General features: G+C 43.4%; 1 protein-coding gene across 2 annotated transcripts in view; it reads right to left on the bottom strand.

The window, feature by feature from the left end:
* MYO5B (myosin VB) overlaps window positions 1-27,067 on the bottom strand; it is a 384,462-nt gene that overhangs the window by 229,064 nt on the left and 128,331 nt on the right. Inside the window, exon 1 of one of the 2 annotated variants that reach the window (XM_079943249.1) lies at window positions 86-313. The exons of the other annotated variant lie outside the window; for it this stretch is intronic. Within the exon in view, the coding sequence (XP_079799375.1) occupies window positions 86-88 (3 nt within the window). The 5' untranslated portion in view covers window positions 89-313. Of the gene's footprint in view, window positions 1-85; window positions 314-27,067 lie in introns of those variants that run through there. 2 annotated transcript variants of the gene reach the window in all.

Below are 27,067 nucleotides of genomic sequence, written 5' to 3'. Positions count from 1 at the left end.
CTCTATGAGGGGCCCTCAGAACTTTTAAAGTCATCTGCACACATTTCCCTCCCTTCTCATTTCAAGATACAAGGCGATTCAATACCATGACAAGAGACAAGTCACAAGATTGGTTACAGAGGACTCCTTCTAGATCCTAACAGAATGTCACAGATCAGTGAAATTCAAATTCTACCAGGGGAATGCCAAGCCTAGATTTGGTTATATCCAGAGTTTTACACCATTATCTCAAAAGGTGGTACAAAATTGCAATGTCAGAGGGAGTGTCTAGTGTGCTGCAAACAAAGATTAAGACAACACATGCAAAACCCAACAAGACAATGTAGCAAGTCTTCAGAGCTTGGGAATCTCTGCTTTGATATTCTGCATTCAGGGTCAAAGTCATCTTCCTGCAGAAGTGAAAGTGGTCAGCAAATTGAAACTGTTAATATATTCCTGAGTTGTCAGCAATCTCAGTTTAGTTGTGCATTCTTTAAGCCACGAACATACCCACAAATCTCATGCATCCTTCCCCAGCCCCCATCCGGATCAAGCGTCCACAAGGTCATTAAGCTGGCCAAATCCTGGCAGGAAAGAACGCAGCCCTTGGCGAGTGGGAGGCACTGGCAATGTCACTTGGGCGCTCTCCGCCCTGACTGCACATTAGAATCACCTGGGAGCCTTGAAAAGACCAGGTCGGGGTTCACCTCACACCCAAGCAGCACTTGAGGTGACATGAAAGCTCCCAGGTGAGTGTAACGTGCAGCTGGGGAGAACCACGGGTCTGCACCAAACGGCAGCATCTACTAGTGGCTGTCCCTCTCGGCACCACGGCCCTTACCTCTGTCAGACACGTTTTCTCAGTATTTGTCTCATAGGTATGCGATTTCCACAGGGCCTATCTGCTTGAGAAGCTGTCTGTGTACACGGGCACATACCCCCCTCCCATTATGTATATTTTTAAATTTTTATATATAATTATATTTTTGTATTTATGTATAATCATATATATATCTATAAAATGGCCACAGAATATTTTTAGCAAAATTAATACTCCTGAAATTAACAGTTCTTAAGACCAGAGGCCAGCCAGAATGTGTGCCTGTGTCAGCACAACCCACCTCCCCGTGGAGGGACAGCAAAGCACAGGCCCTGTGGCCGGTCAGTTGCCGACCTGATTTTGGTCCTGCTTTCTTACAGCATTTTGCTCCACGTGATCACTGGCCGTTTTTAAAAGCAAGGCCCGGCCCCTGCTACACTTGTCTCTAATTCAGGATCGAGGAGTGAAAGTCGTGAGGCAAGAGATTCAGAACACCAGTTAATGGGAAAGCAAACCACCACCAACTTGCATCACTGATACCCCAGCTCAGGGTACAAAGCCAAAGTCATTTGCTTTTGGTTTTCCAATGAATCAAGTTCACAGGATTGTCTCTCTGCCTCTGAGCCTGCACTACAGCAAGGTACTCCTATATCTTTAGAGGAAGATACTCTGTAGCTTTATAGTATCTGAGTGCTATCGAGTATTACATGAAGAATGTTTGGAGGCATCTCCAGAGAAAACTGAGCGTTTCAACATTTCTCTCCCTTCAGGTGTTCTAACTTACCTTGTCCTCTACCATTTGAGCCCACCATCCATCCAGCTGTGGGGACTTTTAAGCTCCTGTCCCCCAGCTTCAAGTGAGTGACTTTTCTTAGCCTCGCTACACTTCCTGTCCCTGAGTTAGGCCGCTGGGACTCCCCTTCCAGTCAGAGGGAGGACAGCGCACCTAAGAAGCTCTATTCAAAGCCAAGTCTCCACTCAGTGTAAAGTGGTGTCAGGAAAGGCTCAAGATAACAGAGTGACAAACAACAGAGAAGTGGGAAATGCCAACAGGAAGCGACTGGAGGTGGTGACGTGTGGACATCGTCAAGCTGCGTGATGTACTGGAAGCCAAGGAGCCCAGTCCCAGCTCACACGGCGGCTCCTCTGGCCTTAACCCTGCTGTCCACGTGCCTCTCACCGGACAGTTCACTGCACCCAGCACTGGGGAACCTCGCTGCCTGGCTCTGCTGCTGTTTAATTCTCACTCTGGGAGGGTCCATTTACTCTTCTACTTACATAGATCTCTTCTCTCTAAGCAGACTGAAAATACCTGGTAGGCAGAAAATTGTCATCTATATTTTCCTGAACCCACAGAATCCATCAGAGCATCAGGGGCATAAGGGAACCCTACTGATACTTTAGCTCCTTGCTACTCCAGGTGAGGACCTCAGCCTCACCACTACCTGGGAGCTGGTTAGAAATGCAGAATCTCACACCCACGGCATCCGAGTGGGCACACCTAAGTACCTGGTGTTCTGCTCCCGCAATATGTTCTCACTCTTCCCTGTTTTTGTACACAGGCCAGACTACAGCCCTGGACCAAATCTGGTGAGCCACTTGTTTTTATACAGCCCATGAGTGAAGAACAGTCTTTAAATGGTTAAACGGCTGGGGAAAAAAAAAATCAAAAGAATGATAATCATATGCTAACACATGAAAACTATATGTGTCAAATTTTGGTGTCTGTAAAGTTTTATTGGAACACAAGGACACATTCTACCTACGTATTGTCTGTGGCTGCTTCCACATATCAGCGACAGTTGTAACATAGGCCCTATGGCCCCAAAACCTAAAATATTTACCCTCTGGCCCTTTACAGAAAAGGTTTGCTGCCCTCTACCTTTGAACATGCTGTTTCCTCAGCCTAGAATGTCCTTTCCTCATTGTCTATGTGGGCAGAGTCCAAGTTCCAGCGCCATCTCCTCACTGAACCCTTCCTTCCCTGTGCACTACAGAGGTAGCCCTTCTCAACTCTGGATGATCAACTCTTTTATCAACCCTTCTATCTTCTCGCAATCAACTCTTCTATGATCAAATTTCTTTAGGGTTTTTGCAGTCGTTTCTTTCACGTCAGTTTCCTCTTACTACTCCAAGGTCTTTCAGATACACCATGGGGCATTTCTGTATCCCTGGCATGTAGTAGATGCTCAGGAAATGTTTACTGAGACAGGAATCAGTGAAAAGAGAAGGTGTGTTTATGGGGCACCTGGTGTATACATAAAACACTGTGATAAGCACCATGTAACCAAGTATAAACATGAAGATCTGTACCCTCACGTTAAGGAACATACAGTCTAGTTGGATAGATAATTCATATAAAAAATATACTCTATGGGGAGGTGTGACCGATTCCTAAGGAGAGTAACAGCTAATCAGTCGGGGGGGCAGGCAAGGCAAGAGAAGGGAGGGCAATGATGGTAAATGCCAACTTAGAGAGGAAACAGGTGACCAGATTCTCCTACAATGTCTTAAAGGCTAGTGTGCATTACAGATCTGATCAAGCAAGCTTTAGATTCAAATCCAGTAAACATCTGAGTACCCACTCTGTGCTAGATGCTGTCACGTGCCCTCCATCCCCACAATGAAGACACATGTGGACATGCATTGAGATTACAGCAGTTCATTGTTCAACAAGAATGAAGTAGACCCTGTATTGTGATGGGACGGGATGGGTGATATCTGCAGGCAGGCCTCCCCACCGTTACGCTACTTCATAGATTCTCCGCTTAAGGTGCCTATGAGTTACTGAGCAGGGCTGTTCACCCAATGTCACATACGCTGCACTTGAGCTATTTATAGGACTTCCAAGGGCAATTTTAACCACAATCAAGTTTTGCTTTATGTGCTGACTGAGCCAACAAGCCCCTCCGCTCAGACCAAGGAAGAGCCACTGCCCCTGTAACTGAGTACAAGGTGGGGCATGATCAGTACAAAGTAAACAGTCAAGAGAACAGACACACAAACGGAGAGGAAGGAGAGATAAGGAACACAGTAGCCAGCAAAGACTTGAGGGAGACATACACGTGGAATCTAAACAATAGTACAAATGAGCTTACCTACAAAACAGAAACAGACTCACACACAGAAAATAAACTTACTGTTACCAAAGGGGAATGCAGGGAGGGATAAATTGGGAGTATGGGATTTACAGATGCACACTACCATGTATAAAATAGATAAACAACATGGGTTTACTGTATAGCACAGGGAACTATATTCGATATCTTATAATAAACTATAATGGAAAAGAATTTCAAAAGTATATATATATAACCATATCACTTTGCTGGACACCTGAAACTAACACAATATTGTAAATCAACTATACTTCAATTAAACAAAAAAGACTTGAGGGAGGAAGACAGATGTCATCTGAGCTGTGGAGATGGAAAGAATTTGTGTGGGTTTTTTTTATTTATTTTTTCTTATTAGTCATCTATTTTATACACATCAGTGTATACATGTCAATCCCAATCTCCCAATTCATCACACCACCTCCCTCTACCACTTTCCCACCTTGGAGTCCATATGTTTGTTCTCTACACCTGTGTCTCAATTTCTGCTCTGCAAACCAGTTCACCTGTACCATTTTCTAGGTTCCACATATATGTGTTAACATACGAAATGTTTTTCACTTTCTGACTTACTTCACTCTGTATGACAGTCTCTAGATGCATCCACGTCTCTACAAATGACCCAATTTCATTCCTTTTTATGGCTGAGTAATATTCCATTGTATATATGTACCACAACTTCTTTATCCATTCGTCTGTCGATGGGCATTTAGGTTGCTTCCATGACCTGGCTATTGTAAAGAGTGCTGCAATGAACATTGGGGTGCATATGTCTTTTTGAATTATGGTTTTCTCTAGGTATATGCCCAGTAGTGGGATTGCTGGGTCATATGGTAATTCTATTTTTAGTTCTTTAAGGAACCTCCATACTGCTCTCCATAGTGGGTGTATCAGTTTACATTCCCACCAACAGTGCAAGAGGGTTCCCTTTTCTCCACACCCTCTCCAGCATCTGTTGTTTGTAGATTTTCTGATGATGCCCATTCTAACTGGTGTGAGGTGATTCCTCATTGTAGTTTCGATTTGCATTTCTCTAATAATTAGTGATGTTGAGCAGCTTTTCATGTGCTTCTTGGCCATCTGTATGTCTTCTTTGGAAAATGTCTATTTAGGTCTTCTGCCCATTTTTGGACTGGGTTTTTTTTTTTTTAATATTGAGCTATATGAGCTGTTTATATATATTGGAGATTAATCCTTTGTCCGTTGATTTGTTTGCAAATATTTTCTCCCATTCAGAGGGTTGTCTTTTTGTCTTGTTCATGGTTTCCTTTGCTGTACAAAAGCTTTTAAGTTTCATTAGGTCCCATTTCTTTATTTTTGTTTTTATTTCCATTACTCTAGGAGGTGGATCAAAAAATATCCTGCTGTGATTTATGTCAAAGGGTGTTCTTCCTATGTTTTCCTCTAAGAGTTTTATAGTGCCTGGTCTTATATTTAGGTCTCTAATCTGGAGATGGAAAGAATTTGTAAGGGAAGGGTTTCCTTTGCGATGATGAAAATGTTCTGCAACTAGATAGACATGGTGGTTGCACAACACTGTGAATGCACTCGATGCTGCTGAATGGTTCATTTAATAGTTAATTTTTTGTCCTGTGAATTTCACCTCAATTTAAAAAACAGAAACTGTTTTGGTTGCAGATGATGCGAACAGCATCCTGCACCTCTCTCCTGACATGGGTTCTCACTTCTAATATCTGGAAAAGCAGTAAGATAAAATATATTCTTTTAACAGAAAGCCATCATTTCTATGAGCCAGACAGAAACGTTCTAGAACCAAGGTTCTGTGCTGCCTCTTCATTTTTTCTCACCTTCAGGGAATTCCTTCAAACAAATCTGACCTCTACCAACTTTCCTGGAGGCAGCAGACTGTAGGAAAGACAAGCTCCCTCACAGAGTCCTATTACAGTACTACTCAATTTGTCACTGTGCTGTTTTAACAATACTTAATCCCATCATATCAAAGTAAATAAAATAACGTCTGACCTAATTGTCAAATAAAAACTGATTTTTCTTTTGGAAAGCGCCCAGTGTACTAACCGGAGAAGGCAGATGCCTCTCTGAAATGAAGTGCATTAGTACTGAGAGCGATTCTCCAGCCGGAGTTCATTTCTCCCATCTCTGCGGCAGGCACAGAGGCAGCTCTGACAGACAGCTGGAGGGAGCGGCTGCCTCTGGCTCTAGTGCTCAACCCTGGCGCAGGGGAGAACCACCTGGGGAGCTTTTAAAGCTCCCCCAGCCAGGCAACACCTCAGGCCAATTACATCAATCTCTGGGGTGGGAACCAGGCAGTGTTTTTTTAAAGCTCCCCAGATGCATCTGATGTGCAGGCAGGTCTGAAAAACAGCAGTCCTTGTGGTTTGACTTGGTAACGGATTTGCAGGGCAGCACAGACCTTCATGTGCCCGGAGGCCTCTCCCCGCTGGCCTGTGGTCGAACATGAAATTCCAGTCCGAGGATTCTTTATCCTGAGCAGAACACTATCTGCAGAAAGCCCCTGCTGAAGTGTAAGTGCTACTGAGAAGAGTACAGCACTTGCCCATTTATACTAATGATCACGCAAGTGCAGTGCTGTGGTTAAGTGCGCGGGCTCTAGAGCTAGACAGCCTGGGTAAGAATTCCAGCCACCACTCATTAGGCTGGGTAAGGTGATGAATGGGTCTGAGCCTCGGTTTCCTCATTTGAACAATCTGGGCAAAAGTTAGACCAACCTCATGAAGCGTCCTAAGAATTAGATGAGATCCCGCAGTATTGGTACTGTACGCATTAGGCAGTAGTGACAGTGGTGATGATATTAGACACTGTGCAGTCTAGAAGGCAGGATCCTCCTGGGATCCTGCAGACGATCAGGGAACAGGAAACAAACCCAAGGTGTTCCATGTGACTGGGATCCTTTAGATGTCCTGCAAATCATCATACATAGGTAGCCATGCTTTGCCTTAAAATCAGTAACTGGATCTAGACTACTTCAACCTCAGAACCCTGAGAGGAGTGACTCTCAACGCTGGCTGGCATGTAAGAATTCTCTGCAGATCTTTAAAAAAAAAAAAAAGACCCAATGCTCATATCCCACACTTGAATAATCAAGTCTGAGAGTAGGCCCCGAGCACTGTACTTTCATTTTACGCTTTTCAAGTGATGAATGTGCCAGCAGAGTTAAAATCACTGTTTCAGAGTGAGCCTCAGAACCGAAGTGGACTTTAGGGAAAAGAGAATAGGAACACTGGAAACATTCACTCCACCGAGTTATTAATAATGCCACCTCCATAATCTTACACTCATATAAGTAATTTAATCATTTCATCTAGTTTTAAAACGGAAATAAGATGAGCAGGGTTATCACTAATATTTCACAAAGAAGAAACTTGAGGGTAAAACATACTGGACAATTTGCCCACGTTCACAGTGAAGAGCCGAGTTCAGGGCAGAATCGAAGAGAAGATCTCAGACTCTAAGTCCTCCACTGTCTCCCCCCACCCATGGAGGAATACTGACTTTCTTACAGCAGCCCAAGTCCCACTGAGTAGGTATTTTATACAGTTAAAGTGTCTTTATAATCACACATGAAAAAAGTGCAAACACCCATTGACAATGACATGCCAAGTTAAGCCACTAAGTAGTTTTGGAGTTAAGAATCAGACGGAAGTTTTGGTCACAATGTAGTCCTGACTTGAAGCAAGGCAATCTGGGCACAGACCCCCGGGAATGGATGAGAGGGGACCCCACAGCCTAACCTGGTGACTCACTGGATAAACTGCCTGCCCATTCCTACCTGTGTTTAGGCGACAAAGAGCAGGCCCACTGTCGGCCTTATTCACGGCTGTACCCCAGCACTGACATGACGTCATGGTTAGCAGGAACTCAAATCTCTGCTCTATGACTGAAAGCGAGGCTCTGGTTAGGGGTGGGAGGGGAGTCCTTTTGATAAAACAGAGAAACCAGTCAACAGATTTACTCAGGGAGTGAATTTTTTTCTAGAACTCATTTGGAGAAGATGCAAGATCAAGTTGGTCAACTTCCATCCCTCAAGGAGCACAGAAGCCACCAAATTTCTCCGTACAGGACCAATCTGAGATCCAGCACAGAGAGGAGCATCAACAAACAATAGTGCTTCTCAGCACTGTTACAAGTAAGTGGACAGGCTGTGGGTTTCAAGGGAAAACATAACTGTGAAAAGGTAAGGAGGTGAGACCTGGAACTCAGATGCCGCCCAAGGCAGGAAGGATCACACACAGCAAAAGGACAGCAAGCTGTTTCCCCAACCTTGCCCAAGTCCAGCTACAAAGTGCTAGGACGGCAGGCTGAGAACCACAGTGCTAAGAGACTACAAAACCTTCTAGGCCAAAAATCATGTGTCCCTTATTGAAAATGGGGCTATTCATAGCTCAGTTCTTTAGTGAGGTTAGGAAGACACCTAAACGCTTCTCCAAAATGTCATAAGTGATCCTCTGTGGGGGTAAGGGTCCATTTCGAAGCTTCCCCTGCTAAAGCAACAGTTCTTGGAGGGAAAAGAAAGACAACACACTTCCCTAAGCTGACAGTTTCATTTCAGCACCATCACAAGAGCAGTTTCCCCAGTGGTGTGGTGCCTGGCAGGGTACTGCCACGTTGTAGGAACTATGAAGACACCTTACCCAGCTGCCCTTATAGCAGGAGGTGGGTCACATTTCATTCTTTTGCATGTGAAGAGTCTAGAGGACAAAGACTAGGCCTTTGACCACATCCTAGCAGAAGCTCCCACAATCCTCTGCACATCTATTGAAGTCTGAAGATCATGCTCATGTACCCAGATACCAACTGCATCCTGAACCCAGTGGTGGTGATTAGTCCCCCAAATCTGGGGGCCAAAGTCAAGGACATCCCCAGCAGCAAGTTGCTGGGCATCTTGCCTTCCCACTGACTGGGCTCCCGCTATGGGAGACACGTGAGTAGGAGGCTAAGATGCAGGTGTCAGGTACTAGCCTCAACCCCCATCACAGGCTGTTTCCTCATCTGTAGGGTGGAGAAATACCGCCCATATTACACTTGCTGTTAGGATTAAATGAAATGAAACATTGAGCACAGCATCTGTGACAGGAGTTGTTGTTACTGTGGCAGAAACTCAGGCCCTGGGATAGAGACATGGAAAACTCCCTGTAGGAGAGCACAGACACAACCAAATAATCCCAACAGAACCACATGCACAGAAAGTGTCATGGGAACACAGAAGCTCCAACTTCCTGAGTTAGTTACCTCCTCCCCTCCCCCCAGCACCAAGGCCAGCCTCCTGGTTTCCCTATGTACTCATTCCCATTAAAGGCTTCCTGGACCAGTAATAACCTTCCTTTTTCCCCAGATGCTCTGCACTGGGAAGCTCCCTATAACTTACAGCCAGAGGGATTATATGTAAATATTCTGTTTGTCCAGAGCCAAGAAGTAACTGAAAATCCATGTACAATTCTGGGCCAATGAGGTAGGTTCCTGAGGCCCCACCCAGAACTCTTCCAAACTTGTTCCATGTCCTTTCCTAAACGGGAGAACCAAGCTAGTCCAAATGCCAAGAAGAACTTTAACTTAATGCAGAGAGACTGGGATAGCAAAAAGCCACTCAGCATCCTTGGTGTAAAAAGGATAGAACAAAACCAGAGAAGTGAGCTTTATTCTATAACATATAAAGTGCACAGTTAAACAGCAACGTTATAATAAAACCCAACACTTCCTGTCATTTAAATGAAACAAAAGTCAAATATACCAAAAGGAAGGTCCATCAACCTATTTCCTGCACCGACCATCACATCGTAGTTTATACATTTGCTATCTTATGTGCTTACAGCACTATGTCATCTCAACCCAGTCTTCCGAGGAGAGATTCAACGCTTTCTGATATCTGATTACATCATCAGTCACAATTACATCTTAATCCACATTCTATATCTGCCAATGCAGACCCAAGTCTCCATGTGGCTGGTGAAACAATTTATCTGTTTACTGCCCTGCAGATGCTAACAGAATAAGCAGTATGTCCTTAAGTGACAAATGGACAAGATGGGAGGCGCTTGGTGTTCGGAGGGCATCGCCGAGTCATTTTATCCATCCAGTTTATACCAGCAGCACATGTGGTTGATGGAAGCTACAGTGATACCAGAGACTTAGAAACAGCCATAAAGCAATGTGTTACTTTTGAAGGTTTGGAAAGACCACTGAAGTTTCCCTATTTAAAAAGGGTATGTTGATGGCAAGCCGGTTTTGTAAGCCTGCAATGTTAAATCCATTTAACCTGCTACTAAAGAAGCTAGAAAAGATTTACTCAAAGCTGGTACATTTCATGCAGCTAAATATATGTCTGAATCTTCTCGAGAAGCTAAAGCTTTGCTGGAATTCCACTTCCAGCAACATGACTACCGCTCCTAGACTGTGGACTCTCCCTGTACAGGGCAAATTAGTATGTAAATTAAATACTCCATAATCATATTATTACAAATCTTTAAGTCATTTAAGACAGTTTTCCAGAGCACACCACCTTCATATTTCCACCTAAGCTCTTTGAAATACCTCGACTTTCCAAATCCATATACGATGCCATCACTGGGCAGCTGTTTCCCTCCTTCCTGCAGGTATATACTCCTGAGCTCCACAGTCGAAGACTACTGTATTGTTTTTCCCAAAGAAACAGTCTTAGTAGTTTACACTCACCACAATGCTTATTAGCAAGTCACAGTCCTAGAAATATTCACCAAGGCAAAGTTAAGCTTGTTTGCTTCCATTTTTTAATTTAAACCCTGTTCCATTAATAGACCTCTCTCTAAGAAACCAAAATCAGCACTGACTGAAGCCATTTCAGGCTAAGCTGGCTTCTGCAGACAGAACTTCACTGAGCAAAAATAAATAACTGAGATAGCACTGGGACGCTACTCTTTTCTGAAGAGAACTTCTGCTCTTGCTTTGTCTTTAAGAGATCATCTATCTTAGAACTTAAATGCCTTACACACTTGCATTTGGGACTCAAGCCAGCTCCCAACCTTCCTTACCCAGGATAAAGCATTCCGGCCTTCCCGTCACCAGTATTCAAACACTTCATCTTTGAGGCTATTCAGTAAATACTCTTCGACTGGGACATGTCCCACATAAGCTACAAGGCCCCCCCGACCAGAACACAGACTCTAGTCCATTCATTCATCCATCAGTATTTACTGAACACCTGCCACATGACAGGCACTGTGCAAGGTGCTGGGACCCGGAAAAAGAAGACATGTCCCTATCTTCAAGGATGTCAGACCACATTACGCAATCAGTCTACTGTAATGGTCAGAACTGCTTGGACAGCACAGACATTCACAGCATGTAGCTGGGGGCCCTAACCTAGTCTGGATCATCAGGAAAGGCTTTGTTGAAAGAGCAGGATTCAAGCTAAATCCTAGATGGCCAAGGAGTTGGCTAGACATATTGAGGAGGAAGGAGTGTTCTAGGCTGAGAGGTTATCTGTGTGACAAGCCTGGAATAGGAAGGAAGAGTGCTCACTGAAGGACGAAAGAAGGCCAGTCTGGGTGGGACACAGTGCAGGAGGAAAGGGCTCAAAATGACGCTGGGGAAAGAGGCAGAAGGTGCTGGGGAGCCACATTTTTTTTCATATTATCCATGGCCAATGCAAGGGTTTTACACATGAGGAGGTATCCCATTTGTTTATTTTTGCTTCTGTTTCCCTTGCCTAAATAGACATATCCAAAAAAATATTGCTGAGACCAACATCCAGGAACGTACTGCCTATGTTTTCTTCTAAAAGTTTTATGGTTTCAGGTCTTCGATTTATGTTTTTAAGCCATTTTGAATTATTTTTGTGCATGGTGTGACATCAAAATAAAAAGCTTTTGCATAGCAAAGAAAACTATCAACAAAACAAAAAGGCCATCCACTGAATAGGAGAAAATATTTGCACACAATATATCCGATAAGGGGTTAATATCCAAAATATACAAAGAACTCATACAACTCAACATCAAAAAAACAACCTAATTAAAAAACGGGCAGAGGATCTGAATAATCATTTGCCCAAGGAAGACATAGAGATGACCAACACGCACATAAAACGATGCTCAACATCACTAATCATCAGGGAAATATGAATCAAAGCCACAAGGAGATATCAGCTCACACCTGTCAGAATGGCCATCAACAAAATGACAACAAATAACAAACGCTGTCGAGGATGCAGAGAAAAGGAAACCCATGTGCAGTACAGGTGGGAATGTAAACTGGTGCAGCCACTGTGGAAAACAGTATGGAGATTCCTCAAAAAATTAAAAATAGAATTGCCACATGATCCAGCAATTCTACTTCTGGGTATCTATCCAAAGAAAATGAAAACACGAATTCAAAAAGATATGTGCACCCCTATGTTCACTGCAGCATTATTTACACTTGCCAAGATATGGAAGCAACCTAAGTGCCCGTCAACAGATGAACAGATAAAGAAGATGTGGCACGTATATACACAATGGAATATCACTCGGCCACAAAAGGAATGAAATCTTGCCATTTGCAACAAGATGGATGGACCCAAAGGATATTATGCTAAGTGAAATAAGTCAGAGAAAGACCAATACTGTATGATTTCACTTATATGTGGAATCTAAAAAACAAAACAAATGAACAAACAAAACAGATATAGCATTATAGACACAAAGAACAGAGAGGAGGGGATGGGGGAGGAAAGAAATAGGTGAGGGAGATTAAGAGATACAAACTTCCAGTTACAAAATAAATGAGTCACAGGTATGAAATACACAGTGTGGTGAATATAGTCAATAACTATGTAATATGTTTGTATGGTGACAGATGGTAACTACACTTATCATGGTGATCATTTTGAAATGTATAGAAATATCAAATCACTGTGTTATGTAACAGGAACTAACCTAATGTTGTAGTTCAATCACACTTCAAAAACAAACTCATAGAAAAAGAGATCAGATTTGTGGTTATCAAAGGAGGGGGGTTGAGAGGAGGGGGAATTGGATGAAGGCAGTCAAAAGGAACAAACGTCCAGTCATAAGATAAATAAGTACTAGGGATACAATGTACGACGTAATATAACACCGCTGTAGGTTATATATGAAAGTTGTTAAGAGAGTAAAGCCTAAGAGTTTCGCCACAAGAAAAAAATTTTAATTTTTTCTGTGTCTTTAATTTTGTATCTATGCGATGATGGATGTTCACTAAACTTATAATCACCGCATGATGTATGTAAATCAAAGCATTATGCCACATACCTCAAACTTATACAACGCTGTACGTCAACTATATCTCAATGAAACTGGAAGAAAGAAAAGATTGGTACTTATAGACTGATAGATAAGGAAAAAGAATCCTCCATATGAGAGTGTAGTTAAATCTTCCAACGTGCCTTTCCCTTGGTCCTCACGTGAGCACACACGATGAACACGAAATCAACACCACCATTTATCCTGTCCCTCACCCCAAATAACCCATCCTTGAAATTCTACCCCTGTTCCTATTACTTCATTCACTCAGTATTTCCTCATTCCATACTGCTAAGCTGCCATTTCCACCATTCTCTTTTTTAGGGATACACTTATTCAGCTTTTGAATCTTCTTTATTCATTTATTATTCTATTTCATTCTCAACCATGCCACCCAGTCTTTTCCACTGTGTTTTGCCACGTGGAGCTTATTTGCAGTTTCAGAGAGTTGAGTGGAAAAGTGTGACACTAAGAATGAAGAGGGGATATTCAAGCTGGTATATCAGCAAACAGGCGCAATAATAGCATCTAAACTTCTGAGACCGCAGGAGAGAGGGAGAAATTGTTCCAGAACCGACAGACGCATACTGAGTAGCAACCATGAAACTGCTTGTGACTTTAGAGCTAGGAAGTTAAGTGGGTATCTGCTGTTTAAGTCATCATTAACCAAAGTCCTGACAATGATGCCTCTACTTTCCACCCTGGTTCTGAGAGGAATCACTGAGCAGCCACCATCAATAATGCATCCTGCCTATTTGGAACGGAATCATTCTTTGGAGAGTTCTATCCACTGTTAATATCAAACAAATCTACTGTGGGATAGCCATAGATTCTCTATGATGATCATGGCTAACTCATTTCCTCTATGTCGAAGGATTGCATTTTAGGGACCAGTTCGGATGTAGTTTTATGCTGAAATGTCACTTCTGGTCCAGCTGAAAAGTGAGTCTGCAGCTTGAAAGAATTGCTGACCTGACCCTGTGTTACTAACCAGAGAAAACTTAGGAGAGTTTTAGAAAAGGGAGCGAAGGACAGATGCGGTTGGTGTGAAATGCCCCATTTATATGCTCTATTCTTAAGGATTACGGGTGGGAAAGGTTCATCTCAAGTATAAACTGAGAGAATGTGGGTCATCTTCTCAATCTAAAACTCCTCCCTGCCCCCAAATAGGTATCATCATGAAAAACCATTTGTGGAGAAGGTATGAAATGAATGAGGGGACCAATGGTGAGGGGACCAGTGGTACTTCCTGTTCAATCTGTACATGGGAAATTCATTGTTGGGGCTAATTGTGCATGTAGAAGTGGAATCCTTTGCCTGCTGCCACGTCAACTCACCTGAGCAGCATTAATATACCATCAGGTGAGGCGCCTTGGCCCGCGAGCACCATGCGTCCTCCCCTAGGTTATTTCTGTCCTTCTCTCCCTCTCTCTCTCTCTCTCTCTCTCTCTCTCCCACACACACACACACACACACTCCCGTGTGCTCACACACACGCGCGCACACACACACACACACAGCCTCACACCAGTCTATACACTGGAGGAGAGAACACCTCCTTCACATTCCCTCCCTCTCCATCCAGACACGCCGAGCAGCTGCACGGTGGGAGCACCCGGATCGTCTGGAAATGTGACTCCTAAAGCGCTTTCTCGCCTGTATTCAGCTCCTCTGTGTTTGCCGCCGGGTCTCTTGGTGCTCCAGCCAGACGTCAAGGCTGTGCCACTGAGGTGGGAGAGCCAACTTCAGGACACTGGTCCACAAGAGACCTCCCAGCTCCACGTAATATCAAACGGCGAACATCTCCCAGAGATCTCCATCTCAATGCCAAGACCCAGCTCCACTCAACGACCAGCAAACTACAGTGCTGGACACCCTATGCCAAGCAACTAGCAAGACAGGAACACAACCCCATCCATTAGCAGAGAGGCTGCCTAAAATCATAATAAGGCCACAGACACCCAAAAAAACACCACCAGACGTGCACCTGACCACCAGAAAGACAAGATCCAGCCTCATCCACTGGAACACAGGCACTAGACCCCTCCACCAGGAAACCTACACAACTCAATGAACCAACCTTAGCCAGTAGGGACAGACACCAAAAACAAAGGTAACTACGAACCTGCAGCCTGCGAAAAGAAGACCCCAAACACAGTAAAACAAGCAAAATGAAAAGACAAAAAAACACACAGCAGATGCAGGAGCAAGATAAAAACCCACCAGACTTAACAAATGAAGAGGAAATAGACAGTCTACCTGAAAAACAATTGAGATAATGGTAGTAAAGATGATCCAGAATCATGGAAATAAAACAGAGAAAATGCAAGAAACATTTAACAAGAAACTAGAAGAACTAAAGATGAAACAAGCAACAATGAACAACACAGTAAATGAATTTAAAAATACTCTAGAAGGGATCAATAGCAGAATAACTGAGGCAGAAGAACAGATAAGTGACCTGGAAGATAAAATAGTGGAAATAACTACTGCAGAGCAGAATAAAGAAAAAAGAATGAAAAGAACTGAGGACAGTCTCAGAGACCTCTGGGACAACATTAAATGCACCAACATTCGAATTATAGGGCTTCCAGAAGAAGAAGAGAAAGAGAAAGGGACTGAGAAAATATTTGAAGAGATTACAGTTCAAAACTTCCCTAATATGGGAAAGGAAATAGTTAATAAAGTCCAGGAAGCACAGAGAGTCCCATACAGGATAAATCCAAGGAGAAACACTCCAAGACAAGTATTAATCAAACTACCAAAAATAAAATACAAAGAAAACATATTAAAAGCAGCAAGGGAAAAACAACAAATAACACACAAGGGAATCCCCATAAAGTTAACAGCTGATCTTTCAGCAGAAACTCTGCAAGCCAAAAGGGAGCGGTAGGACATATTTAAAGTGATGAAGAAGAAAAACCTACAACCAAGATTACTCTACCCAGCAAGGATCTCATTCAGAGTTGATGGAGAAATTAAAACCTTTACAGACAAGCAAAAGCTGAAAGAGTTCAGCACCACCAAACGAGCTTCACAACAAATGCTAAAGGAACTTCTCTAGGCAAGAAACACAACAGAAGGAAAAGACCTACAATAACAAACCCAAAACAATTAAGAAAATGGGACTAGGAACATACATATCGATAATTACCTTAAATGTAAATGGACTAAATGCTCCAACCAAAAGACACAGACTGGCTGAATGGATACAAAAACAAGACTCATATATATGCAGTCTACAAGAGACCCACTTCAGATCTAGAGACACATAGAGACTGAAAGTAAGGGGATGGAAAAAGATATTCCATGCAAATGGAAACCAAAAGAAAGCTGGAGTAGCAATTCTCATATTAGACAAAATAGAGTTTAAAATGAAGACTATTAGAAGAGACAAAGAAGGACACTACATAATGATCAAGGGATCCATCCAAGAAGAAGATATAACAATTATAAATATATATGCACCCAACAAAGGAGCACCTCAATACATAAGGCAAATACTAACAGCCATAAAAGGGGAAATTGACAGTAACACAATCATAGTAGGGGACTTTAACACCCCACTTTCACCAAAGGACAGATCATCCAAAATGAAAATAAACAAGGAAACACAAGCTTTAAATGATATATTGAACAAGATGGACTTAATTGATATTTACAGGAAATTCCATCCAAAAACAACAGAATACACATTTTTCTCAAGTGCTCATGAAACATTCTCCAGGACAGACCACATCTTGGGTCACAAATCTAGCCTTGGTAAATTTAAGAAAATTGAAATCGTATCAAGTATCTTTTCCGACCACAACACTATGAGACTAGATATCAATTACAGGAAAAGATCTGTAAAAAAAACAAACACATGGAGGCTAAACAATACACTACTTAATAACGAAGTGATCACTGAAGAAATCAAAGAGGAGATCAAAAAATACCTAGAAACAGATGACAATGGAGACACGACGACCCAAAACCTATGGGATGCAGCAAAAGCAGTTCTAAGAGGGAAGTTTATAGCAATACAATCCTACCTTAAGAAACAGGAAACATTCCAAATAAACTACCTAAACTTGCACCTACAGCAATTAGAGAAAGAAGAACAAAAATTCCCAAAGTTACCAGAAGAAATCATAAACGTCAGATCAGAAATAAATGAAAAAGAAATGAAGGAAATGATAGCAAAGATCAATAAAACTAAAAGCTGGTTCTTTGAGAAGATAAACAAAATTGATAAACCATTAGCCAGACTCATCAAGAAGAAAAGGGAGAAGACTCAAATCAATAGAATTAGAAATGAAAAAGAAGAAGTAACAACTGACACTGCAGAAATACAAAAGATCATGAGAGATTACTACAAGCAACTCTATGCCAATAAAATGGACAACCTGGAAGAAATGGACAAATTCGTAGAAATGAACAACCTGCCAAGACTGAACTAGGAAGAAATAGAAAATATGAGAAGAAAAATCACAAGCAGTGAAATTGAAACTGTGATTAAAAATCTTCCAACAACAAAAGCCCAGGACCAGATGGCTTCACAGGCGAATTCCATCACACATTTAAAGAAGAGCTAACACCTATCCTCCTCAAACTCTTCCAAAATACAGCAGAGGGAGGAACACTCCCAAACTCATTCTACGAGGCCACCATCACCCTGATACCAAAACCAGACAAAGATGTCACAAAGAAAGAAAACTACAGGCCAATATCACTGATGAACATAGATGCAAAAATCCTCAACAAAATACTAGCAAACAGAATCCAACAGCACATTAAAAGGATCATACACCATGATCAAGTGAGGTTTATTCCAGGAATGCAAGGATTTTTCAATATATACAAATCAATCAACCTGATACACGATATTAACAGACTGAAGGAGAAAAACCATATGATCACCTCAATAGATGCAGAGAAAGCTTTCAACAAAATTCAACACCAATTTATAATAAAAAACCCTCCAGAAAGTAGGCATAGAGGGAACTTTCCTCAACAGAATAAAGGCCATATATGACAAACCCACAGCCAACATCGTCCTCAATGGTGAAAAACTGAAACCATTTCCACTAAGATCAGGAACAAGACAAGGCTTCCCACTCTCACCACTATTATTCAACATCGTTTTGGAAGTTTTAGCCACAGCAATCAGAGAAGAAAAAGAAATAAAAGGAATCCAAATCGGAAAAGAAGTAAACCTGTCACTCTTTGCAGATGACATGATACTATACGTAGAGAATCCTAAAGATGCTACCAGAAAACTACTAGAGCTCATCAATGAATTTGGTAAAGTAGCAGGATACAAAATTAATGCACAGAAATCTCTGGCATTCCCATACACTAATGATGAAAAATCTAAACTGAAATCAAGAAAACACTCCCATTTACCACTGCAACAAAAAGAATAAAATATATAGGAATAAACCTACCTAAGGAGACAAAAGACCTGTATGCAGAAAATTATAGACACTGATGAAAGAAATTAAAGATGATACAAATAGATGGAGAGATATACCATGTTCTTGGATTGGAAGAATCAACATGGTGAAAATGACTCTACTACCCAAAGCAATCTACAGATTCAATGCAATCACTATCAAACTACCAATGGCATTTTTCACAGAAGTAGAACAAAAAATTTCACAATTTGTATGGAAACACAAAAGACCCCAAACAGCCAAAGCAATCTTGAGAACGAAAAATGGAGCTGGAGGAATCAGGCTCCCTGACTTCAGACTATACTACAAAGCTACAGTAATCAAGACAGTATGGTAATGGCACAAAAACAGAAATATAGGTCAATGGAACAGGATAGAAAGCCCAGAGATAAACCCACACACATACGGTCACCTTATCTTTGATAAAGGAGGCAGGAATGTACAGTGGAGAAAGGACAGCCTCTTCAGTAAGTTGTGTTGGGTAAACTGGACAGTCACATGTAAAAGTATGAGATTAGATCACTCCCTAACACCATACACAAAAATAAACTCAAAATGGATTAAAGACCTAAATGTAACGCCAGACACTATCAAACTCTTAGAGGAAAACATAGGCAGAACATCCATGACATAAATCACAGCAAGATCCTTTTTGACCCACCTCCTAGAGAAATGTAAATAAAAACAAAAATAAACAAATGGGACCTAATGAAACAGCAAAGCTTTTGCACAGCAAAGGAAACCATAAACAAGACCAAGAGACAACCCTCAGAATGGGAGAAAATATTTGCAAATGAAGCAACTGACAAAGGATTAATCTCCAAACTTTACAAGCAGCTCATGCAGCTCAATAACAAAAAAACAAACAACCCAATCCAAAAAGGGGCAGAAGACCTAAACAGACATTTCTCCAAAGAAGATATACAGATTGCCAACAAACACATGAAAGAATGCTCAACATCATTAATCATTAGAGAAATGCAAATCGAAACTGCAATGGGATATCATCTCACACCAGTCAGAATGGCCATCATCAAGAAATCTAGAAACAGTAATTTTGGAGAGGGTGTGGAGAAAAGGGAACACTCTTGCACTGCTGGTGGGAATGTGAATTGGTACAGCCACTATGGAGAACAGTATGGAGGTTCCTTAAAAAACCAAAAATAGAACTACCATATGGCCCAGCAATCCCACTACTGGGCATATACCCTGAGAAAATCATAATTCAAAGACAGTCATGTACCAAAATGTTCATTGCAGCTCTATTTACAATAGCCAGAACATGGAAGCAACCTAAGTGTCCATCATTGGATGAATGGGTAAAGAAGATGTGGCACATATATACAATGGATTATTACTCAGCCATAAAAAGAAACGAAATTGAGCTATTTGTAATGAGGTGGATAGACCTAGAGTCTGTCATACAGAGTGAAATAAGTCAGAAAGAGAAAGACAAATACCGTATGCTAACATATATATATGGAATTTAAGAAAAAAAAATGTCATGAAGAACCTAGGGGTAAGGCAGGAATAAAGACACAGTCCTCATAGAGAATGGACTTGAGGATATGGGGAGGGGGAAGGGTAAGCTGTGACAAAGTGAGAGAGTGGCACGGGCATATATACACTACCAAACGTAAAATAGATAGCTAGTGGGAAGCAGCCACATAGCACAGGGAGATCAGCTCGGTGCTTTGTGACCGCCTGGAGGGGTGGGATAGGTAGGGTGGGAGGGAGGGAGATGCAAGAGGGAAGAGATATGGGAACATATGTATATGTATAACTGATTCACTTTGTTATAAAGCAGAAACTAACACACCATTGTAAAGCAATTATACTCCATTATATATATATATGCCATCAGGTGAGTGGTGCTGCTTGGAAAGGCTGTTGTTGAGGGTCTGCATTATTGTTGCTACTATTAATAACACAGTGACCCATAGGGGAAGGTGACAAAGAAGTACTCCAGTCTTGCTGGTACTTTGTGCCTTACCAAGTATACCATAAGCGTGTTCTAGAAAAGTTATGTGTACAACATTTTAAAATTGCAAACATTTTAAATCTAGAGTTGCCTAGAAACTCTGGGACAACATGAGTAAGTCCCATTCTTCAACAAAATTCTCATTTGCATACAAATGTCTTCCATAATAGAAAACTAATAAGCTTTTGGCAAATGCATTTAGTGGATTAATGGTTGGTATTGAAACAGGTGTGCAAACTCTATTTTCACAGGTGTACTTCCCAGGTCTTAAAACAGGTACACATGCAAGATGTTCAATCATCCAGGTTCCAGGCAAAGCCCGAGTCACACCATATTCTTTCCAGTACCATATAGGTGTTAAAATAGGGATGCATCCCAGGTCTACAGCTCTAGCCTTTCCCAGTGGCCCCGACCACGTCCCTGGTTCCAGGGCCTTCTTGGAGACCCAGCACAGCACAGATGAGGGCCCGAGGAAACATAAGAAACAGAACAACCAAAACTCCAACAAAGGTAACTGATGCAAGCAGTCCCCACCTTAAATGAGCTGAAAATGTCCAAAAGGAGAGAAAAGGAAAGAAAAGCAATCACCCTGGTTCTGGAGTCAGGCTGAGTCACAGTTATTCTTTCCAAGACAGCCAAGAACCCAGAGCTGGAAATGTCCAGCAAGAGGCACTTGTGTCTGTGGCGGACGATGTGCTGGTCTGGTGGCAGGGTACGAAGGGGCACGGACCTCCCTCAGCAACCAAACAGCAGAACTGTCTTGGACAAATCATTCAAAGCTCCAAGCTTGGTTTTCTCAATAAGTAGGCTGAACTAAAAAGCACTAAACACTATGCTGCGTTTATCGTTCCACCACCTTCCTGCTTCCCAGTAAGAGGGCTGCCTATGGCAAAAATCAGCCTCCATTACATCCAGGTGAAGATCATGGTTTGTGGTTCAACAGAAGGGCCTCCCTCTGATCACAGAGACTATAGGGGCCCATGAGTTCAGTGCTTTGTTTTCAGGTAAATAAAGTTCTCTCCTTATTTAGCAAAGGAGGCAAACAAGGCCCCCAGAAAAATCAGTGTCTAGCCCAAGAGCACACTGCTCTCTAGAGTTAAAAGTGTCCTGGGAACCAATAGGGAACAAGTGAAACACGAAAAGTTCCCTGGTAAAAACTAATCATGAGATGTTTAAAATAGACCACTTATTGGCCCTTCCTCCCCTGCTGTATCCACCATCTGCCTGTGTTTAACACATCACCTTCATATTTTGGTTGACGCTTAGTTCTAGAGTCTGTTTTACGGCTGACAGAAGGATGAAGAACTGCATCATGTTATGACAGAGTTCCACCATTCACAGCTGAGATGTTAATCACCAAAATGCAAGCAAATGTCTCCCTGCCAAATGCCAACATCCCATCGCACATTCAAGGGCTTCATGAGCTTAACGAAGCCCAGCCTCATTTCTGCTAGCCCCCAGCTGGACAAGGCATCCGTGATCTCCTCCCTCTCCATTTGTGTCTTGTGTAATCTCATCCCCACTGCCCTGGCTCCTAAGCATGTAAAGAGAGAAAACAACTATTCATTTAGAAAGTGTATTGCTGTTTTCAAAGGGCTTTCACAAATGTGAAGTCTTAGAATTCCACGAGATAGAGGCACAGGTGGTCTCAGACACATTTTACAGATGAAGGACACTGAGATCCAGGGATGTTAAGGGACTTGGCCAACTCAGGCCCCTAAAAAAGAACGGACCCAGCAACAGAGCTGACTCTCCAGCCAGGGCTCCTTCCACCCCTCCAAGCCATACCCAATATTCAGAGCTTAATTAAGGAATCCCAGTCAAGACCTGTTAGCTCAACCCCATTTGTTCAGGCACCTAGAACATGCCAGACACTGTCGACAGCTCCCTTGAATTCAGCACGTCCTCTCAATTCCTGCTCTGCTGCCTTAGTTCAGGACTTCGACTTTTATGTGAAATGCTACAATCTACTTCTAATTGGTCTGCCTGACTCCAATCTCCCAACTCCAGCTGGTTTTCTAGGCTGCTTGCTTCTGGAGCAGCAGTTCTCAAGAGGGGTTAGGGGGTAAACTTGTCCCAAGGGGACATCTGGCAACGCCTTGAGACATTTTTGGTGGTCCCTCTGGGGTGGGGGGGGAGAGGGTGCTGTTAGCTTCTAGTAGGTAGAGGCCAGGGATGTTACTACAGTGCCCAGGACTGCACCCCCCAACGAAAGTGATGTAGCCTGAAACAACAGTGCCAAGGTTGAGAACGTTTGTTCTACAGTTATCATCCTTAAAAAATATACCCACCTCCCTCATGAAGTCATCCCCCTGCTTTAAATGTCCATGCTCTTTACAGGATAAAGTTCATATTCAGATGGTTCGCAATCTGGCCCAAACAACCCTTCCCGCCACGCCCCGACCCTCCCCCGCACCTTTCCCTCACTCCAGCCTCACTAACCTTGTGTTTCCAAATACCTCGCGAGTTTCCCTGCTCTGTTTTTTCCTCTGCCTCAAACGTCTTCCTCCCCTCCTCCACCTTCCCCACTGCTATTCACCTTTAAGGTCCAGCTTAAATCTTACCCTCCTTGTTGAGTCTTTTTGTTCCTGCTGACCCAAGTGGTCCCTCTCTGTGTTTTCACTATAACAGCCTTTAACTGTACGACATTCACTGGTATAGACGTTTCCCTTCCCTCTGGCGTAGGAATAAAATGTCATTTATCTTCCATGCCATTCACATAGCATAGTGCCTGGAAACTATTTCAGTACGTGCTGGATGAATGGATGAACCTAGCACTGTATATTCTGCTGATTATATGCCGATTCTCATAGCAAGAAATTAGAGCTTCTCTCCTGCCAGGAACACTACCTATAGTCCTATCTAAATAACTTATCAGCTCAGGGCCGTCACCCAGCTTGAGAATATCTGGGCATGTGGAAGAGCAGCTCTGTCTTCGAACTCCAGTGCTGAGGTCTGACGACGCTGCACTTCTCTCTGCAGAGTTAGCACGACCGGAGCTCCTGTAACTTCTTAAGTCTTATCTGTCAGAACTGGTTCTGTGGGAATTTCTGGCCCCTGCAGATCAGAAAGCTCTGATGCAACGTGTGTGTAAGTCCCAGACCCCTGCCCTGTCTGTTAACAAGGGACAAATCAACACCTGACCTCCAGAACGCACTGCATCACACAGGCTATCGATCCATCTTCCATAACGAGGAATAAGCAACCCCCACAAGGCTTGGCCTGAAGGGAAAGAGAAGTAACTATAAGTCCTCAAGGTCTCCTTGGAACCCCTCAAAACCCCTCCATGGCCTCCAGAAAACACTGATGTCAGCCCTGCAGGCGCAGATGCTACGAAGGAAAGGCAGGCTGTGACTGCCGGGGGAAAATACAGCAACCACACGCTTGTAGCTTATATAACCAAAACCCATTATAAAAGAAAAAAGGTTAAACAGTGCTTAGCATTTGCCTCTGCCCTGTGTGGAAAGAGGAAAGAGGCCACAGTCCAGCAATGCTCTTACGAGCTTCAGGGATTCAGTCCAAAGTCTGTGGAGCATTGTAAGCTGGTGGGAGAGCAGCACAGCCTACGTAGGTGCCAACAGTAGACAGTGAGTGGTCTGGTGCTCAGGGAGTAGGGTCTGAAAGAAGGTTGGAAATGGGAGTTGGTAGTCTGAATGCTGGTTCCAGCCCTGTCACTAACTGCTGTGTGACCCGGGACGAGCCACGTCCTTCCCAAGGAAGGCCCACTTCCTCTTCATTTTCCTTATTTGTAAGAACTGCCTGTCTGACTGTACAAGGGCGTGAAAGGAGAAAAACTCCAGGTATTAAACCCCTCACGTGGGCAGAAGATGACACTGCCAGGCACACCATGGGAAGGAAGTCTTCTAAGGCATGTTTTTGCCCTTGGAGAGCTAACAGCACAGTTAAGCAGACAAAGCATAAAAAAGGCAACATTCACCATCAATTAAAGGTAAGTGGCAAGAGGTAGAGTTACTGGAAAATCAACACAGAATTAAACGAGTGAGTGGGACCAGCCCTCAGAGATGCTGAAACAGGAGCGCTCTCTTGCTGGAGTCCCTGAAGAGAACCTGACCCGCATGACCAGAAGCAGGTGTGGGACAGGGCTGACCGTCCAGGCAAGAAAGTGCAAGCCCATCGGCTGGGTTCAAGCCAGGGACTTGTGGGCAGGTGTGATGGGAGGGAAGTTCAAAAGGCAGGTCAGAGTCGTGTCATAGTAGAGACTTAATTCCTAGCCAAGGGATTCTCACCTGATCCTTTCCCCAGAAGCAGCCAGAGTGAGTGTATGAGTAGTTGGGTGGTGAGTACCAAAGTACATTTACAGCTACCAGGCATTATACAAACGCTAACTGTCATCATTGCTACTCTTGGCACCCGCCTCTGAGCCCGGCACTGTGTAGAGGGTATCCAGATGGCAGAAGAAAAACATTAAAAGATAGACCAGTGAATAACTTATATCAATTTAATCACTTGACAACACTTTGCACCCAGAGGGAACGGGCAAGATAAAAGCCAAGAACCTCTGGAAGCCAAGTAACCACATCAAACCAAGGTGCGTTCAGAATGAAGTCTCCCGCTTCGTGAATGCACTCTTAGAAGGCAGGTTTCCAAAACAACTTAGCTTTGCTGACCACATTCCTGGTCTTTCTCCTTCCCTGGCCTCTTCACTGTTTAGTTCACTGACTCCTCTCCTCCGCCCACCTGTAAATGATGCAGGGCCCTGGCTTCTTCCTTGGCTCTCCCTTTACACACACAACACATGCAGCCCCTGATGTGATCTTGTGGCTGTAACCCTCATATAAGGAACAGTCCACTGAGATCTAGATCCACATGTCCAACTTATTAACGTCTTTGTTTTGGTATCTAATACGTACATTAAACGTTTAAAAGACCAAACTGAACTCTAGAATCCTACCCTGCCCACCACCTGTTTCTTTCCTAGCGTTTCCCATCTCAGAAAATGATGCCTCCGTCCACTTGATTGCTAAGCCGAAAGCCTAGATGTCCCGGCTTCCTTTCTTTCCCTCACATCCACATCCAACCCATCAGCAAGTCCATTAGCTCCGCCTCCAAAAGACACCCTGGATCTGACACTTCCCATCTCACCCCGCCCCTTCCCTTCTCTCCTGGACTGTGCCTGCCCCCTCTTACCTGGTCTCCTCTGCTTCTACTCTCAACCTTCACCAATCACTCGCTGAACAGCAGGCAGAGTGCTTCTATGACAAAGTACACGAGATGCCACTCCCCGCTTAAAGTCTTCCATCACATTAAGAATAAAGTCCGAGTTCTTCATCGAGGCTGTCAAACCCTGCATGTCCTCTCCACAGGCCCACCCCTTTCCATCCCCAGCATACTGCAATCCAGCCTCCTTTACTTTCCTCGGGGCCTTTGAATTTGCCACCCTGCAGCCCCTTCCACTACATGGCTCTGCCTCGTCATAACTCTCAGCTTAAATATCACCTTTCTAGAGAGACTCTGCTGAACAATTAACTTAAAAACAGGCACTTTCTACCATACCCCTTATTGTATTTTCTTCATTGTATTTATCTGAAATGATATTGTTCATCTGTTGCCTGTGTCAGGTTCATAAACATAACAGTGAACAAAACAGATAGCTCTCTAACCTCCTGGAGCTTACACCTCCAGTGCCAGTTGTGCCTGATATATGACAGGTGTTTAGAAACTTGCAGAGGAACCAAACCTGAGCTACAAACCATGTGTACTACAGGTGCTCTGACTCTGGAAGAGATAGGAGCACTCCCGTTGACCTTGCCCCAGTGCTAAGGCTCAGACTGGAAAGGGTGCTCTGGAGTCCATGGGTCTGGGGAGATAGGAAAAATACAGGATAGAGAAGCAGGAAGATCTCTCAGGTACAGGCCAGGACACTGAGGAATCCAGGTTTTAAGCATCTCCTGGATAGTGAAGAGCTGGGTGAGGGAGGCTGATACAGAGGAGCAGTATCACTGATCCACTGCTGGCGTGGACCAGTCTATCATCTCCCTTCTCCATAGCTGCAAGAAGAAAAGGGACCGACTGTTCTGATCACCACCACGAGTCAGTCATCTCCCCAGGTAATGTTTTACCCATTGCCATTTAATCCTCATAACTCTTCCAGTGAAGCACTATACCCCTCGTATCTGTAAATGCTGGGGGCTGCAGCCCACTGGAGGTGCATCTCTCTCTGCCCAAGGCCATGCAGCAAAGGCAGAGCAAGCCCGGATCCCAGGATGTCTGAGGGCCTTCCCTTGCCATACACACTGCACTGTGGTTCCCCAAGACAGACCAAGTGCTCTAGGCTTTTGGATTCAAGGAGACAAGTGCCAAAAGGGGAGTGAGGAACACAGGACAGGAAGCCCTAGTTCTCTCTAAACAAGCTGTGACACTCAATTCAGATTGAGGAGGCAAGCTTTCTTCCATAAAACGAGCACGGAGCCAGAAACCTGGGCCAATGACTTCTGGCTCCCAGCTCTCTTTCCTGCCACCACCACCCCATTTTTAAAGAT

Source organism: Stenella coeruleoalba (assembly GCF_951394435.1).
Source record: "Stenella coeruleoalba genome assembly, chromosome: 14".
In the NCBI taxonomy this organism is placed as follows: domain Eukaryota; kingdom Metazoa; phylum Chordata; class Mammalia; order Artiodactyla; family Delphinidae; genus Stenella; species Stenella coeruleoalba.
The sequence above is the reverse complement of the archived record's forward strand: the minus strand, read 5'-3'. Positions and strand labels throughout refer to the sequence as shown.